The sequence below is a fragment of the Antedon mediterranea genome, chromosome 7 (assembly GCF_964355755.1).
Source record: "Antedon mediterranea chromosome 7, ecAntMedi1.1, whole genome shotgun sequence".
Classification (NCBI taxonomy): domain Eukaryota; kingdom Metazoa; phylum Echinodermata; class Crinoidea; order Comatulida; family Antedonidae; genus Antedon; species Antedon mediterranea.
The window spans coordinates 5192205-5211655 of NC_092676.1; the positions used below are offsets into that span (position 1 = coordinate 5192205).

Consider the following 19451-nt stretch of genomic DNA (forward strand, 5'->3'; position numbering starts at 1 on the left):
AATTTGTGTACAAAAGAATTTAGAGATTTTACTGTGTAATTTGAACTATCCCCCACTGATAAGAAAGTGGTTATTTTCAACAAGCTTGTGTAACACAAAGAAAATCCCAAAAATTATGAAACATAGGGGAAACTATAGGTCGATGATTATTGGAATGTATGATCAATAGAAATTTCTTGCCCGCACCTGGCCTTTAAGTATACACAGTTTAAGTGTAGCATTGTGTAATTGTTATATTATTTGGCTTTAACTATGGTATGGTGTAGTTGAAATATAGCAACTATAGCAGCTATAGCTGAGGTTTCAGGCAAGTGACCAATGTGTCACAGTAGGATAGTGATATAACAGCTATCCCAAGGCTATTTGCAGCCTGTTTTGTATAGATGATGTGAAGCAATTGCAGAGGTATTTGTTTGCTGTTTATAATACCAAAGCTATCCCAAGGCTATTTTCAGCCTGGCTATATCAATTATAGCAACTGCAAGTTATTTCCATGTTATTTATGTTGTATAAAATACAGCACTTACACAGCTATTTAATTGCTATTATTTGCTATTATTGCTGTATCAGGTATAGCAATTATACAGCTATTTGTTTGCTATTATTTGCTATTATTGCTGTATCAGGTATAGCAATTACACAGCTATTTGTTTGCTATTAATTGCTATTATTGCTGTATCAAGTATAGCAATTATACAGCTATTTGTTTGCTATTATTTGCTATTATTGCTGTATCAAGTATAGCAATTATACAGCTATTTGTTTGCTATTATTTGCTATTATTGCTGTATCAGGTATAGCAATTATACAGCTATTTGTTTGCTATGATTGCTGTATCAGGTATAGCAACTATAGCAGCTATAGCTGAGGTTTCAGGCAAGTGACCAATGTGTCACAGTAGGATAGTGATAGAACAGCAATAGCAATTACACAGCTATTTGTTTGCTATTATTTGCTGTTATTGCTGTATCAGGTATAGCAATTAAACAGCTATTTGTTTGCTATTATTGCTGTATCAGGTATAGCAATTATACAGGTATTTGTTTGCTATTAGTTGCTATTTTTGCAATATACACAGCTATTTGTTTGCTATTAATTGCTATTATTGCTGTATCAGGTATAGCAATTACACAGCTATTTGTTTGCTATTATTTGCTATTATTGCTGTATCAGGTATAGCAATTACACAGCTATTTGTTTGCTATTATTTGCTATTATTGCTGTATCAGGTATAGCAATTACACAGCTATTTGTTTGCTATTAATTGCTATTATTGCTGTATCAGGTATAGCAATTATACAGGTATTTGTTTGCTATTAGTTGCTATTTTTGCAATATACACAGCTATTTGTTTGCTATTAATTGCTATTATTGCTGTATCAGGTATAGCAATTACACAGCTATTTGTTTGCTATTATTTGCTATTATTGCTGTAAAAGGTATAGCAATTACACAGCTATTTGTTTGCTATTATTTCCTATTATTGCTGTATCAGGTATAGCAATTACACAGTTATTTGTTTGCTATTATTTGCTATTATTGCTGTATCAGGTATAGCAATTACACAGCTATTTGGTTGCTATTATTTGCTATTATTGCTGTATCAGGTATAGCAATTACACAGCTATTTCATTGCTATTATTTGCTATTATTGCTGTAAAAGGTATAGCAATTACACAGCTATTTGTTTGCTATTAATTGCTATTATTGCTGTATCAGGTATAGCATTTACACAGCTATTTGTTTGCTATTTATTGCTATGACCAATCCTGCGCCTTAGTGGGCCTAGCTAGATACTACCTAGGGCCTAGTACCATTTTGGTACAGTAGGCCAGGGTGCTCCAATGCGATCTAGGCCTAGTAGGTAGGTCTATCCTAGCTACCCTACTATAATAATAGGCTCTAGGCCTAGGCCTCTAGCCTAAGGTAGACAGAATCTAATTAGTTTTCTTGGCTAGGTTGAAGCCCAACAACAAAAAGACCTCAATAAATCGATTCTGTGAATATGTTGAGCATGAAATAGACTATGCGTCGCAACGCAAAGTTAATTTTTATAATGTGAACCGGGATGTGAACAATAAAGAAATACAATTTTGTGTAATTTTTCATGTAATAATAGTTTAATACAGGGGTGTCACGAAAGCTCAGACCACGAAAGCTCAGACCCCCTAAGACCTAAGATCACGAAAGCTAAGACCCAACACCTAAGATTACAAATATTTATCTTTCGCACCTGCCTTGTATTTTAACTCCCAACATTTATTCTGAATACCAAACCTTAGAATTGGCACTTTCATGAAAAAGAATCACATAAAAAGTAACAAATACATTTTTAAATTGATGATTTTACAGACGTTTTTCTCGCACACAAAATGACTAGCCTACACAGTACAGTAGGCCTACCCCATGGGCCATGTTCAATGTTTTTGTTTCTATGGAACGTCAAAAGAGCAAAAATTATATAGAGGGCTGAAAACTCTGTGGAGTCCATCTACAGTGTGGATGGAACAATGTAAAATTAAAATTGTAATGATAATAGTATAATCATGCAAGTACGAAGAAATAAATACTGGCAAATAAATTTTAACTTAAAAGTTTTTTTGTTTCGTTTTCTTTCTGTTTTTATACTTGTACTATTATTGTTGCTCTTTTGGCGCTCCATAGAAACAAAAACATTGAGCGGGGAGCTCGAGGAGTTACATTACAGTATACAAAGAAACACGCCTGTAAAATCATCAATTTAAAGGATTTATTTATTTGTTATGTGTTTCTCCTTCTGAAAGTACTTATAAGTCCTAATTTTAAAGTGTGGTGTTCAGGATAAAGTTAGTCAACAAATTTGGAGTCAAAATACAAGAAAGGCAGGTGCGTAAGAAAAACATCCTCTGAAGCAACACAATGGAGTAAATATATACCAACAAACAACCCGTCAAGTTTGTTTGTTGTAAAGAAAAAATATACATTTACTCAACGGGCGAAAATAATGTGAGTTTATCTATGTTTTGCGGTAGTATTAAATTATATTTATGGTAATAAATGAAACCTACTGTGTTTAAAATTATGTATGGATAAACAAGTATTGTTTTTAAGCTGTAGTATATCTTAGTATTTGTAATCTTAGGTGTTGGGTCTTAGCTTTCGTGATCTTAGGTCTTAGGGGGTCTGAGCTTTCGTGGTCTGAGCTTTCGTGACACCCTTTAATACAGTTTGTATGTAAATGTGTAGCAATTCTCGAGCGTTTAGATTAGTGCGCCCTCTATTGTACAAAATGCCTGAATTCATTTATATGGCGGCCCTGCTATCACGGTGCGATAATAAGAGTGGGCTAGTAAAATAATGTATGGGCTAGTGAAATCTACAGTGAACTAGCCCAGTGGGCTAGCAATATGAAAAAGATAAATCGAGCCCTGAAAAGTATTTCCGTTTTGGATGAACGCCAAAACTTTGATTACCAATTGCGTAACTGACAATTGGTGGTGGACATGCGAACACCATTTGAAGACAATATGTTCCGCCATTGATTACAATTTTATAGAGGCGGAGGCCTACTAATTTATTAGAACATTACGTCGCGATGTTGCACCTCTTCATTTGATAAATTGTTATTTTTGCGGGAACGCATCCTAGTGCGGCGTCCTTTAGCTGCTTCATGTGTGAAGATGAAAACTTTGAGTAATGGCAGTTATCATTACACTTTCAGTTAAACGTATATGCTGCTAAGGTAAAACATTGTCTTTTCACACCTCTTTGGAAATACTCCTTCAGATCGGTCGGTCTATAAAAATGGAGCGCGCGGTAGCAAGGACTTTGCATGCAAAGTCTGTGTGAGTGTATTGACTGTATGCCAATGTGATATACTGTATATGCCTGGTAGGGTTCTAGGACACCTACCCCCTAGACAGTTACCCCCCGGATGTTTACCACCCGGACAACTACCCCCCGGACAACTACCCCCTTAGGACAACTACCCCCTTAGGATAACAACCCCCTGGACAACTACCCCCCGGACAACCACCCCTTAGGACAACTCCCCCTTAGGATAACTACCCCCCGGTCAACTACCCCCCCCCCCCCCCCCCAATCCAAAAGTAGACAAATAATAGGACCGGTTTCTGTAAAAATGAAATCATCTGTTTTTAACGGGTGTTTCGAAACTAGTATACTAGTGTTTCGAAACGCAAACTAGTATTAGGGAGACCCTAACATACGAAAAGGGAGACCTAAATATACGAAACGGGAGACCTATATTTGGGTCTCCCTTTTCGTATATTAGGGTCTCCCTTTTCGTATAGTGTGGTCTCTCTTTTCGTATAGTGGGGTCTCCCTTTTCTTATAGTGGGTCTCCCTTTTCGTATATTTGGGTCTCCCATTTTGTATATTTGGGTCTCCCTTTTCGTATATTTGGGCCTCCCTTTTCGTATATTTAGGTCTCCCTTTTCGTGTTGTGGGGTCTCCCTTTTCGTATAGTGGGGTCTCCCTTTTCGTACGTGCGTCTCTCTTTTCGTATATTTAGGTCTCCCTTTTCGTATTGGGTCTCGGGTCTCTAGTTTCGAAACACTCATTTTTAACCGATTATTCTGTTTAACAGCACGCTAGACCTTAGATGTGCTAGATTTAAAGTACCGTATTTATTGAAAAAACGGCCTGGGCTGTTTATTGTTTAGGTGGTTTTGGGGTGGACATTTATTGGAAGAAAGTTGTTTATTCAATGGGAGGGGGTATAATCTAATGGAAATAGACGCCGATTGTTCCATATGATGTTTCATGGGAGTGACATGGTCACCGTTTATTTGAGGGGAATTTATTTAAAGATCGACGTTTATTCGGTGAGTGAACATTGAGGTCAAATTTCAAAAGTGATATTATTCTTCAAGTGTACAAAAATACATATATGACAAATTTGAGACAAAAAGTAATTCTTTTAAGACCAGTGGTTATCGAAGCATTGTCCTGACGCAAAAATTATTATTATTATTAGCGAACCAAGTCTTTACAGTAAATACAGGGAGTACTATATAATACGTTCGATCGACTATCCTATGATCATGTGTGACAATCTTCAGTTTATACCAGGCTATATTTATGTTCAATCTTTTACTTTTGTTTACAATAATGAATAGTAATTCGTCAAAGTAACGAATTAAAATATAGTTATTAATTCCTATTATACACTGTTGCAGAGTCAGGTTGTTGAATGGTCTGGGTGGTTAGGGTGTTCTAAAGGGATAGTTTTCTGGGTGGTAATTGTCCGGGAGGTAATTGTTCCTAGGGGGTAATTGTCCGGGGGGGGTAGTTGTCCAGGGGGTAGTTGTCCTAAGGGGGTTGTTGTCCTAAGGGGGTAGTTTTCCGGGGGGTATTTGTCCGGGGGGTAGTTGTCCTAAAGAGGTAGTTGTCCTAAGGGGGTAGTGGTCCAGGTGGTGGTTGTCCGGCGGGTAGTTGTCCGGGGGGTAAATGTCCAGGGGGTGAATATCCGGATACGGATAACGACGTACAATATAGTGATGGTATGGATTTGGTTATTGATAACGATAATTGATTATGTAATAACGACGTTGAACGATATTGATGGTATACGGATTGGTGACATTGATTTCAATACAGTTAGTTCATTGTGCGCATGCGGGCATATTGTGACGTGTGTCCTCGCTCCCCACCACGACAATGTTTGATGGTTACTAGTTCCAGGTGACGACCACCGGCGACCAAAACTACGTCATGTTAGTTCATTGTGCACATGCGGGGATATTGGGACGCGTGTCATCACTCCCCACCTACCTCGACAATTTTTGATGGTTAGTAGTTCCATGCGATGACCGGCGACCAAACTACGTCATGTTAGTTCATTGTGCGCATGCGGGGATATTGGGACGCGTGTCCTTGCTCCCCACCTCGACAATGTTTGATGGTTAATAGTTCCAGAAAACGACACAGCGATTGACCTGGCCTAGATTGGTCGTTGTCGGTCGTCTCAAATCGAAGATCCCTATTGACAACGATACTTGGTGACGATCAGTAGGTCCCACTGATGATTATGATGATAAACAATTATGATGATGAATTTATGAAAAAATCTCTGATTCATAGACTTTCAACTTGTGTTAATGAAACAGTACAAAAGTGAATATTGTGTTTGTTTAATATTGACAAATGTTTCGTTATTATTGTAGGAGATGATAATATACGTCGAATAAGCACATATTTCGCACGTGAAGGATATTCTTGGCAGCCATCCAATTATCCAGTGCAAGATGAAATACGACGTTCGTCAGATCCTAGACTCCGCCCTAAACAAACGCATTACATTTACAATTACATTAAGTTTCCGAAACCCCCGTTCGTAAACGTGAAATACAAATAGTCTCCCTCTTGTCAAATATTTCAACCAACTTTGGTTAAAAAATGATATAAATTTCAAAAGATTATAGGTCCTAGCCTGGCCGCAGCCTGGCCAGGACGCGATTTTTTTTTTCGTACATAAGTTGGGGACCCCCTCATGAAACGTCACAAAATAAACATGAATAATTCATCAGTTAAATGTTCTTGTTCCGTGTGCACCCAAGCGTATAGCAACAAGAAGTGATTACACAAGTGCGGCGGTACGATTCTAGGCCTATCTCCGCGCTGTTGTTGCGGCGTGGGATTTCATAGAAGAATAGCGGCGTTTTGTGTGGATTGTCGAAATAATCAGCCTTTAGTTTATGATAGTGTTTTTAATATAATGTATTACTAAAGAATTACGTGTTAAAATTATAGTTTCTATTATACTATTAGGCCTAGGCCTAATTATTAGTCTCTAAACATAATGTCTATTCTAGTAGAGCTGTGTGTGTTTGTGTGTGTTATAGGTATGACACAATCCGAGTAATACGGTCAGCAAAATTAAACAATAAACATTACACAAAAATACATTTTTTATTCTCGTGGGTCTAATCTTCCCATCTCATGTGTTCATATACGCGCATTTTTAAAGTTCCTTTGAGTACATGCATTGTTAATAAAATCATCAGTTAAATTTTCTTGTTCCGTGTGCACCCAAGCGTATAGCAACAAGAAGTGATTACACAAGGTACGATTCTAGGCCTATCTCCGCTGTTGTTGTTGCGGCGTGCGATAGCGGCGTTTTGTGTGGATTGTCGAAATAATCAGCCTTTAGTTTATGGTGTTTTTAATATAATTTATTACTAAAGAATTACGTGTTAAAATTATAGTTTCTATTAATACTATTAGGCCTAATTATTAGTCTCTAAACCCATGTCTATTCTAGTAGTAGCTGTGGGTGTGTGTGACGTGTGTGTGTTAGGTATGACCAAAGATAGATTTATCTTTGGTATGACACAATCCGAGTAATAAGTCAGCAAAATTAAACAATAAATTACACAAAAATACATTTTTTATTCTCGTGGGTCAAATCTTCCCATCTCATGTGTTCATATACGCGCATTTTTAAAGTTCCTTTGAGTACATCATGCATATTGTTTGATAATAAAATAGCAGAATTAAAAAAATACAGTACAAAAATTATACACATTCTTTATTCTTGTGGGTCTAAGATTTCTTTGGGCTATGTCCAATGAATTACTACTTAGTTTAATGTCTTGCCTAGCTGTCGATTAGCCTCGACTCGACACATTTTGTGTGAAGAAGAGTGCGCGAAGGCAATCACGTTAGAATCCTAGGCCTACGTAGGTATCGTATCGCAGTTGTGTAATCACTTCTTGTTGCTATACGCTTGGGTGTGCCCACGGAACAACAAATTTAACTGATGAATTATTCATGTTTATTTTGTGACGTTTCATGAGGGGGGTCCCCAACTTATGTACGAAAAAAAAAATCGCGGCCAGGACGCGATATTTCTTTTCGTACATAAGTTGAGGACCCCTCATGAAACGTCTCAAAATAAACATGAATATTCATTAGTCATACTCATAAGGTGCTGCAAACGCTTTCTACGGTGTAGTCGAGTGGAGTAGACTAGAACTTCGAATCCCACCGTGAGCAACTTCTTTTTACTTTATAGTGAGAGAGAGAGATTATTTACATGGTTAGGTTTAGTTATATGTTTAGGAAGTAGTTCGGCTATCTTTCACATAAAGGGTCCCCAACTTAATCTACGAAAAACAAAATCGCGTGCCAGGACATTATCGTTTGAAAGTACATGCATTCATTAGTGTACGTCTATATCACGTTGCCATGAATGAACTATTCATCATAATGCTCATGTTTGTTTGTTTGTTTGTTTGTTTGTTTGTGCACAAACAACCCCAGTAGATTTCGAAAGAGGGCTAACCCGGTATTCTAGTAGGCTACACGCCACGGCCCTGTTTAATAGGCTGGTGGAGTCACTCCTGGAGTGGCAACCTCAGATCCATTGCCTGTAGTAACTGAATGACGAAACAATTGAGATCATTTCGTCACCCTCATAATCGTCATAATTGACTTATTTATGACCCGGACCAAAACTGTATAGATACAGTGTCCAACCTGTACCTACTTTGGTGATTGTCCAACAAAGTGGCTGAATTGAGTCGGTACTCAACTGAAGTCATTTCTTTATTCAGGTGCAGATGTCGTTTATTCTTTATTGATCGTGTATAAATATTATATATTTATATATATATATATTATATATATAGCTCATGTAATTATTTTCAAGTTGAATCATCGTAAATCGTTTTAAGCTTGGTTCCCACTAGGACGCAACGCAAGTAATTTGACCAATCACAAGCGATGGATTATTCGAACTATTGCTTGTCATTGGTCAACTCGGTTGCGTTGTTCATACGTCCTTGCGTTGATGTGGGAACCATGAAGCTTTATATGTATAATATTTATATGTACATACTGTATTAACAATATTTGTAATTTAATAAGAGCCGAACGATTCTAGACTAGTACCACAGGCAAATTCCGTATACAGCATCATTTATTAAAGCTTGGTTCCCACTAGCGACGCAACGTAACGCAATCTCCTCAACGTAAGAAAATGCCCTTCCAATAATTGTGTTTTCCCCCGCCTGCGTGAAATTAAACCTGCGATAGATACAGCACTCTTGCGTCGTCGGTTCCCACTTGTTGACGCAATACAGCACTTTGCGTCAATACGTTGTTGCGTTGCGTTCTAGTCATATTCGTAACTACAAAACGAGTATAGTTTTTGATCTATTTTGCACATTTTGCTTTTGAATCAGGAATGATTCATGATCATAATATAATTATACTTTTATTGAAAGTAATCTACTAAAAAGTAATTTACTAAAATGCCAAGTCAATTTTGATAAATAGCAGTTTTTAAAGTCCTCATTCGCTTTGATGTTACGCTAGGCCTAGGCAGCCAAGCACCAAGCTACACGTACCTGCGCTTCGCTCAAATTTAACGCAGTCATATTTTGGACGGCCCCTCAATATTTCTTTGCCAGGCGAAACAGATTTTTACTTGCTTACGAAAAACGAATACGTGTGCGTGACGTATTCGTTTTCGTTATCGTATTCGTAAGGTTGCGAAAACTCCCTAATATCAATTTCTTATAATGAATATTCATTTTTTAATCTTCGATCTTTATTTTCATAGCTGCTAGCTTTTCGTAGTATGGCGTACTATCTTCCACTAATTTCCTTACTTCATCGCTTAGTTCCGAAAACGGCGTTTCTGTTCCCGTACCAGGAGCGCGTGTTGTGAAACCAGTGCTACTGTAAGAATTGTTGTGCGCGTCAGTCATACCAGCGAACAACGATTGGACACTCTCTGCCCTCCGCCAACGTGGATCAGGACCAGGCTTCCACTTTAGCATACTCTCACTATACTCAAGGCCTACAATACCACAAAATTTCTTCAAAATTGTACCGGGTGATATTGTAAGATCGTCCGCATCAATGACAACAGGTTTCTGACCTAAGACGTCCCGAACGTGCTCCAGTAACTCTAGCAAATTCCGATAAGGTGATCCCGGCAAACATTTTTGATCTTTATTGTAGAAACTAGCTTTGTCTACTCCTATTCCTTGAGCGGTGGCCCTAAGTTTTTCAACAGAAACGTGCACCTTGCTAGGCTTGCGAATCAGAAAAACATGTTGGTACCCTTGAGGGATGCATTCGAAGCGGCCATATATCGCCTTTGCCCCATCTTTCGTGAACACCAGGTCTTTACCAGGGTAATCCATCTCTAATGTATTTTTTACGTGCTCGTACGTGTAATTCTTTACATCTGGGAGATTTTCAAAAATTGAATCAAATTGTGGAATGATCACTGTTCTTTCAGGACCAAACATTTTCGCTGTGAAGAAAGGCTCTTGAAAAAGCTGCGCCTTCTCAAACGTAGACATACACTTCAGAAAGGCTGTCGACAAAGAGCGTGGAGTTATCCAAAGTGCTATACGAACTTGACGCTTTGGTTCCATTCTAAAAAGTAAAATGAAAAATGTGAACTGATTATTATTAACTGAATTAGTCTATATTAGAATTCTGAGTATAAATATACATTTACGCTTTAATTATTGTCAGCGTGCGCAAGTAATTTGTATAAATAGGTTCAAGTTCAATATCAATATACGGCTTTACCACGTTGAAACACCGGTTCTCGTCAGATCACCGAAGTTAAGCAACGTTGGGCCTGGTTAGAGCTTGGATGGGAGACCATCTGGGAATAGCGGGTGCTGTATACGGAGCTGGGGTCCCGTTAAGCATTTGAAATCAGCACTGCTGACTCTTATGGCAGCCCCTGCATCTAGTATCTGCCTCAGACCTCTGGTCAAGGTGGGCACTGGACGAGAGAAGCCCTTGATCAATGTCAGGACCAATCAAGGTGCTTTAAACTCTCCTGGCTTTGTTTGTATCAAACCTGTTAGTGGCGGTAATTATCGCTGTTGGTTTCGATTGAATAAAATAAAATAAATAAAATAAATATATTATCTCAACAATACGCTAACATTTAAGTCCTCCACGCTCTGTCGGCAAAAGACATGGAACGTTTGATCTCGGACTGATTCAAGTCCTTGTATTTTTGTCCATTTATATAACGCCCTTTTCCTTAAAAAAAAAACATGGTCAAATGCGCTTTACATATTTACATAAACAATTAGATAAAAAGTTACATAGATACATAGATAAATAAAAGTACGGATACAATTTAAAATAAATCTATAATAATACAGAACAAACAAATTTTGTAGTTCTACTTCTTTCGGAAATTCATTGCTCGTTTTACAAATATATAAAAATGTATAACAATATAGAAGGTAAAAAATTTACAAAAAAAGAAGAAAACGCCACAAAACAGGAGTACAAATTTAACAATGAATCGTCAATTACGTTTAAAAAATGTGTTAAAAAGAAGAAGGTACCGGTTGGTGCGAGAGGTCCAACAATTCAGAAGAAGAGGATTCGGATGGCATTAACTATGTTTAGAATAGAGGCTAACACTTTCCTAAAGTTTGCTATTGTTCCTTAACACTAGTATGATTTTAAAATGAAAACTACTTATCAATAAATATTGTAGGCCTAGGCCTACCTTTTGCACATGTGAATAACACAAATGGAAAAGGAACAAGTACCTGTATAGGCCTACACGAATAACAAAAAAGTCTGTTCCAAATAGGAAGGTGTTTATCCAGCCGAAGAAGTGAGTGTTCTTTAAATACATTTAAGAAGTACCTGTAAGACTGCGATATCCGGAATATTATATCCTAAAGAGATATTTACACGACCAGTAGATTTAGCCTACTAACTGCGGTTTTTGCACGTGAACGATCGTGTATGGTAAAGCTTATACCGTTATAATGCAAACACAATCGTAATACAAAACTAGATTTGAATATTACACCACACCTACGTTAAACAAATTTAAAAAAAATAAAAAGGTACTTTAGTTTAGTTGTTTTGGTAATTTGTAGTTTGGATCTTAATGAAGGGTCAAAATTTTGTCATTTAAACAAAAAACTGTCGAAAAATGATCGAAGTTTTATTTTTGACATAACTGGTTATTATAATATTATAATTGACATGCAAAGAATCATGTGTGTTCTGTGCAGGTTACTTCAACGTCAATATTTTGGAAATTTTTTGAGAAAAAAAAACATCAAAACAAATTTTAACAATGACAATTTTTTTAATACATTTTTAATCTGTTCGACGCTTGTTACCTCAATACTTAATTAATTTGTGACCACTTTTCGAAAAACAATCCGTGTACAGGGAAATTTTTCGAAAAATTGCAAAATTTCGACCCTATTATTTTGTGATGATAACAACCGTATGGACAAATAAAATGAACTATTTTAAAAGGTCGATATTTTGGGCATTTTTCGAAAAAGTCCATGTACATGGATTTTTTCAGAAAATGGCAAAATTTCGACCCTTTTACTATTTTTCGACAAAACTGTGTATTATGGTTCCACAAGTTGTTGCAAAGCAACATATGCGCACATATGGCAATATTATCGCATAATTATTGAATTTTAAAAAGTCGATATTTAGGGCGTTTTTCGAAAAAATCCATGTACTATAGGCCTAGTACATGGATTTTTTTCAGAAAATGGCAAAAATTTTGACGCTTTTATTTTTTGACAAAACTGTGTATTATGACTCTATAAGTTGTTGCAAAGCAATATATGCGCACATATAGCGATCTTATTGCATAATTATTGAATTTTAAAAAGTCGATATTTTGGGAATTTTTCGAAAAAATCCATGTACTATTAGTACATGGATTTGTTCAGAAAATGGCAAAATTTCGACGCTTTTATTTTTCGACAAACCTGTGTATTATGACTCTATAAGTTGTTGCAAAGCAATATATGCGCACATATAGCGATCTTATCGCCTAATTATTGAATTCTAAAAAGTCGATATTTTGGGCATTTTTCGAAAAAATCCATGTACTATAGTACATGGATTTTTTCAGAAAATGGCAAAATGTCGACGCTTTTATTTTTTGACAAAACTGTGTATTATGGCCCTATAAGTTGTTGCAAAGCAATATATGCGCACATATAGCGATCTTATCGCATAATTATTGAATTTTAAAAAGTCGATATTTTAGGCATTTTTCGAAAATGGCACAATTTCGACCCTTTTATTTTTCGACAAAACTGTGTATTATAGCTCTACAAGTTGTTGCAAAGTAATATATGCGCACATAATGGCAATATTATCGCATAATAATTGAATTTTAAAAAGTCGATATTTTGGGAATTTTTCAAAACAATCCATGTACTATAGTACATGGATTTTTTTCAGAAAATGGCAAAATGTGGACGCTTTTATTTTTCGACAAAACTGTGTATTATGGCCCTATAAGTTGTTGCACATAGTGCGATATTATTGCATAATTATTGAATTCTAAAAAGTCGATATTTTGGGAATTTTTCGAAAAAATCCATGTACTATAGTACATGGATTTTTTCAGAAAATGTCAAAATTTCGACGTTCTGATTTTTCGGCAAAACTGTGTATTATGGCCCTATAAGTTATTGCAAAGCAATTTATGCGCACATATTGCGACATTACCGCATAATTATTGAATTTTAAAAGGTCGATATTTTGGGCATTTTTCGAAAAAAATCCATGTACATGGATTTTTTCAGAAAATGGCAAAATTTCGACCCTTTCATTTTTCGACAAAACTGTGTATTATGGCCCTATAAGTTGTTGCAAAGCAATATATGCGCACATAATTGCGATACTATCGCATAATTATTGAATTTTAAAAGGTCGATATTTTGGGTATTTTTTCAGAAAATGGCAAAATTTCAACGGTTTTATTTTTCGACAAAACTGTGTATTATGGCTCTATAAGTTTTTGCAAAGCAACATATGCGCACATATAGCGATATTATCGCATAATTATTGAATTTTAAAAAGTCAATATTTTGGGCATTTTCCGAAAAAATCCATGTACATGGATTTTTTCAGAAAATGGAAACATTTCGACGCTTTTATTTTTCGACAAATCTGTGTATTATGGCCCTATAAGTTGTTGCAAAGCAATATATGCGCACATATTGCGATATTATTGCATAATTATTGAATTTTAAAAAGTGGATATTTTGGCCATTTTTCGAAAAAATAACTGTACTATTATTAGTACAGGGAAGTTTTACAAAAATTGCAACATTTGGACCCTTTTATTTTATTTTTTAAAATGGCATCCGCAGAATCACATAATCTGCGCATGTTACCTCAATATTATAATAAAGTCAATTTTTCTTTCAATTTTTCGAGAAAAAAAACCCTGTACTATATTATGCATAGGTTACCTAAATACAAACAAAAAACTCCGTAATATAATTAGTACAGGGACATTTTCGAAAAATTGACAATGTGTTCTGCGCATGTTACCTCATTACACAATTCTGTATGTCGATATTTTTTAAAAAGATCAACAAACTGCATATCACACGTGTGACAGTAAACTACAAATTTGAGACAATTCACACACTGCAAGAAAATGAAGCTATTTTTGAAAATCTGTTCTCATATAATTAGCCATATTATAATTGTCACCAAATCCTAGCAACAGCAAATGGATCCACTTCTCTGCAACTATTTGTAAAATATGCATTGGTCTTCATCCTTTCAAAATATTTTGGTCAAAGCATTGTTTACTTTCTCTGCACTATCAAATGTAAACTTACTAAGTCCTCCTTAATTAGGTCAATAAAGTCAAGTTCAAAGTGTCAATCCAATCCCAGTGCATTTAACATTTATACGCATAATACTATAGGTGCGGATACAGAAGTTCCAATAGAGGAAACGCAAGAAATTCAAGAAAATTATGTAAGACATTGTTTTTTTTTTAAATAATATTATTTTATTTTGAGAGCAAAACGAATCGTACAATATATTTCAGGTAGGGATCTGTTTTGCAAATCGATCCTTACCAATTACACAGCCTTTTCTAAAAAAACGATCAAATTTTCCTCTTATTAGATTTCACCGTTCATTGTTATAACCGTAAATCTTCTGGGTTACTATTAGAATGGGTTACTATTAGATTGGGGTTACTATTAGAGTAGTGGGTTACTATTAATAATCTTAAATTAGGCACTTGAAAATAGTAACCCACCCCCAACTTTTCAGGTCAGCAAATCATAGCAAAATAATAAAACAGTACGAATAAACAAAATTGTTTGAACTCTTTGAACTTTATCTTATAAACTCAAAAACACTCAATCCTGCATGCATTAACTCCTTATTTTCAAAATACGGCTGCATCATAGGCCCCGTTTCTGCTGCCAAGAAAATACCGTATTTTATACGGTATTTCTTTAATACCATATATATACCGTATTTTTTTGGCAGCGGAAACTGCGCTCATAAAAAAAATACCGTATTTTGTATACCATATTTTCCCCACAAAATGTGTGGATAAAATACGATATTTACAAATTTATACCGTATTTTTTGTACCCTTTTCTGCTGCCAATAAAAAATACCATATTTTTTTTTTACCTGTGACATGAGGTCAACATCGTGTTTTTATTCTGTCGCTGTCAGCTGTTTTACACACGTGTATATTAGATAGATATATTCGGCGAAAATGTGTAGCGAAGACGTCACAGTATTTACTATATAAATCTGTGTGGGGAAGGGGGAAGCTAAAATGTCCGGCCAACTAAAAGGTAATAAAAGGGACAACCACATTTATAAAGACATTTCTAAAAAAAATAAAGCAGGAGTACGGAATAGAGTTGTCTCCAAAGCAAGTAAACTCAAAGCTGAAGAGCCTGCGAAAGCAGTACAACATTGCAAAATACAATAACTCGGGGAGGGAACGAATTACTTGTCCCCATTGCGATGTTTTCTGTTCTCTCACAACATCTCTATCACTAGGGCTAGGCTGTTGAAAGTGAGAGGAAAAACTTCCTTTATTGCGACTTTTAATTATCGACCAAATAAATGAATGGCAATTTGGATAAAAAGGATGAAATTTAACACGACCACCCAAGAAGTATTGTTAGCAGAAACGGGGTACTAAAAAATACGGTATAAAAAATACCGTATTTTATACCGTATTTTTATACCGTATTTTGAGCAGTTGCAGCAGAAACAGGCCCATAAACGACCAGTCTTCAAAACGTCATGTTGTCAATAGTTTTTGTGACTCTAATTAAACCCCATGGGTTACTTTAGTGGGTTATTATTATAGATTGACTTTGGGGTGGGTTACTATTAGAAGGGGGTTACTATTATAAGGGGGTTATTATTAGAGTGTGGGTTACTATTAGAAAGGGGTTACTATTAGAAGTGGGTTACTATTAGAAGGGGGGGTTACTATTAGAAGGGGGTTATTATTAGAGTGTGGGTTACTATTAGAAGATTTACGGTACTCTATTACTCTGATCGTTGCCATATTGCCACGACGATCCGATGAAAAAGCTATTAGACTTAGATTATCTTTACAAAGATTGCCTTGTTGGAAAGCCTTGTACGTATCAGTGTGAAATCATGAATGATACCAACTCGCGCAAACAAAATTACGTTGCTCCATAGTCCTTTCCTGAAAACACATTAATGTCAATCATGTCTCCTCCATAGGAGCATGTCTTCCCAGAAAGGAACCGCCCATTCAGCAGGTCAATACCGAAGGGTCACAGTCGAACCGGTATTGTTACTGGGGACGTTCGCATTGTCTATGGTCGTCACATTACGCACTCAATACACAAACCTCCGAGTGGCCGAAAGTCACAACGTCACGTCATCAACAAATCAGAATGTAATATGTTACCCGAATGAAAGTGATTCTACTTCTATAAATGATGAAATCCAATCAGAAACATCACTCTTAATCACGTATATGTCGGTTGCCGAATTTCTTCCACCGTTGTTTGTTTCGATGATTGTGGGCTCGTGGAGTGAATCTCACGGGCGTAAATTTGCAATGGTAATTCCGTCTGTGGCATTTGTAGTTGCGTGTGCACTATACCTTATTTTTGTATACATGGAGGCACCTGTTTACTATCTAATCGGCGTTAACTTTATCCAGGGTCTTGGTGGTGACGTGGGCTTGTTCCAGGCAGCGTGTTTTGCCTATATGGCTGACATCACTCACAATAAACCACGAATGTTTCGCATGGTAATCTTGGAAACAACCATCTACGCAGGGTCTGGACTCTCCCAGGTTTGTTTAGAGTACCTCCTAAAATCTAAGGGCTACAAAGCTTCATTTTGGCTCGCATTTGCTGTAGGTCTATCTACCATAATTTGGATTATAACGCCGGGCCTACTTAAAGAATCAATTCATAACAGAATGGAAAACAGCGGCACTCTAAACCTCCCTTCTGATGAAGATTGTAAATCTCAAACCACAGTTCTTTACAAGCTTCAACAAATTCCGAAATTGTTTACCAAAAGAGAAAACGAGCCTAGGCGTCAATTCAGACTGATTGTCATACTGACTATTTTCTTCTTATTTGTTGTGTTGTGGACAAGTTTTGTTTCACTTGTAGCTCTGTACGGTCTTGGACAACCGTTTTGTTGGGCACCAGTAACACTCGGGTACTACACCGCAGCCGGAGCCATCTTTCCAGGACTTGGTAACTATGCTTATACAAAGTGACCCATCATACCATAATCTACGTTTTTATTTTAAAAATATAATTGCGCTAAAAGCGAAGTCTTATTAAGCGTATACCTTTGGGATACCAAGAAACTTAATTGAAGTTTCTCCGGAATAAGTTTCTCGTAGTTTCGTTTACATTATATATATATATATACATATAATTTTCAGTGTTCAAGTGAAATTTACTGGAATCCATCTCGGCCACTTAGTGTGTGGTTTGTATTAAATTCGGTGGGACGTCAGGTCCACTACATGGAGTCTATACCATTGAGCAACACAGTCACAAAAATACGTGTAATTTTATCTTAAATATTATTAGGCTTATATCATTAATTTTCTTACAAATACTGTTATTATAGGAATGCTAATCGGTGGAAAATTGTTGGGGCTATGCTTGAGTAAGTTATGGATTATACAAATAAGTTTCATCTCTTCAGTCACACAGGCAATGTTAACAGCTGTTGCACCAAACACTTTGTGTTTACTACTGTGTAAGTATAACCGATACATTAATTAATTATCCTGTTTGTTACGGAGCTTGAGCTTCGATTTTTCGTCGACATAGGACAATGAAGGTACAGCTATTCGCATATGTTGAAATTGGTTTGGCCATTTTTGGAAGTCGTCTTCGGACCTAATTTCGTCGATTTTAATTCCGGGTGACGACATTGGATTCTGCGCATTTTAACCCTTTTTGGGGTAGACCTACGGTCTTTGCTAAAATATCAATTTCGGATAAAACTAACAAAGCAAGCTTTTACTTAGAAGTGAGGCGTGGAAGAAATAAAAACGTAGGTCTTGCGATGTGTTTTAAATAGCATAAAACTTGGTGAATTTTTGTTTTTTCTTGCTGAGGCAGGTAGAACTTCTCCCCTTTCCACCCTCCCCAGTCATAATGCATTATACGTTTCCTTAACAGCCACAGCTGGAGGATCATTACGGACTCTAGCAGCACCGATGACGAAAACATTGACAGCTGATCTCGTGTCGGAAAATGAACAAGGTATAGGCCTATTAACATTTATTACAAAATAATCTGAACAATAAATAACGATGGAGATCGATATTGTCCACTTTCTACATTCATTCATTCGTTGGCTAGTACCACTTACATCGTTCTGGGTCTAGCGGATAATTAATCGAACTCGTCAATAGATACCAAGGTGATTTGCCGATCCAGCTGATCTGGCTGCACCCTCATTTCTACCGAAGTCGAACTTTCTCGAACTCTGAAGTAAGAGTGAAATTGGCCGATTGGCCAAATCTAGACATTCAATAGTTTCTCACCTAAACCCGAATTGTTGAACAATTGTGTACGGAAAATAGCTCTGGATACTGCTCATTTTTAGGTATAGCATTTGCAACTATAGCCTGTCTTCAATCAATCGGCGGATTGATATCACCACTTCTGTTGTATTCTATATACTCAGCGACCACATCACTTCTTCCTCAATTCACGTTCTACTTTGTTGCATCAATGTGTTTGATTCCAATGGGACTGACAAGGTACACATCTTTAAAATATGTTTTAAGTCATTAAGCTCTGTCTACACTATTAAACTTCATGTGACAACAAAATGTGATGTGCCTATATATGGACATGATGTCATATCATTACCATATTTGACCATATCACTACTATATTTGGGCACATCACACTTTTTTTCAAAACTAGTTTGATAGTGTAGACATAGCTTTACGACACACTTACAAAGTAATCAACGGTGTATCGTACCGATATCAATTGGTCGTTTGAAAAGAGCTTTGGCGAATCTACTATAAACTCGTACCACTAACTTTCACTGTCTGCGCAATGCCGAAATCCCAGCGCAGAATCTTAAACATTCTTTTTTTTTTTAATTCATAGGCCTATATTGTTTTTTTTTCAATAGCGTTC

General features: G+C 36.4%; 2 protein-coding genes and 1 pseudogene across 2 annotated transcripts; 2 read left to right on the forward strand and 1 right to left on the reverse strand.

Moving 5' to 3' along the window:
* Positions 1 to 8390: 8390 nt before the first annotated feature.
* On the reverse strand, positions 8391 to 11811 carry LOC140054294 (uncharacterized). Its single transcript, XM_072099229.1, has 2 exons — positions 11547 to 11811; positions 8391 to 10395 (listed from the first exon to the last, which is right to left on the reverse strand). Exons 1-2 carry the CDS (start codon positions 11633 to 11635, stop codon positions 9543 to 9545), a joined length of 942 nt encoding a protein of 313 aa, XP_071955330.1. The 5' UTR covers positions 11636 to 11811; the 3' UTR covers positions 8391 to 9542.
* Positions 10541 to 10658, forward strand: LOC140055801 (5S ribosomal RNA; annotated as a pseudogene).
* Positions 11812 to 16534: 4723 nt separating the features above from the next.
* LOC140054973 (proton-coupled folate transporter-like) lies at positions 16535 to 19320 on the forward strand. The gene is made up of 4 exons (XM_072100118.1): positions 16535 to 17528; positions 17914 to 18045; positions 18474 to 18557; positions 18904 to 19320. Exons 1-4 carry the CDS (start codon positions 16535 to 16537, stop codon positions 19092 to 19094), a joined length of 1401 nt encoding a protein of 466 aa, XP_071956219.1. The 3' UTR covers positions 19095 to 19320.
* Positions 19321 to 19451: the final 131 nt, after the last annotated feature.

Excerpts from the sequence above, each read along its gene's own strand:
- LOC140054294 (XM_072099229.1), bottom strand. The coding sequence starts at position 11,635 with ATGTATTTAAAGAACACTCACTTCTTCGGCTGGATAAACACCTTCCTA. Across the intron at positions 10,396-11,546 it reads ATTCGTGTAGGCCTATACAG|AATGGAACCAAAGCGTCAAG; the intron begins GTACTTGTTCCT and ends TTTACTTTTTAG.
- LOC140054973 (XM_072100118.1), top strand. The coding sequence starts at position 16,535 with ATGTCTTCCCAGAAAGGAACCGCCCATTCAGCAGGTCAATACCGAAGG. Across the intron at positions 17,529-17,913 it reads AGCCATCTTTCCAGGACTTG|GAATGCTAATCGGTGGAAAA; the intron begins GTAACTATGCTT and ends CTGTTATTATAG. Across the intron at positions 18,046-18,473 it reads CACTTTGTGTTTACTACTGT|CCACAGCTGGAGGATCATTA; the intron begins GTAAGTATAACC and ends TTTCCTTAACAG.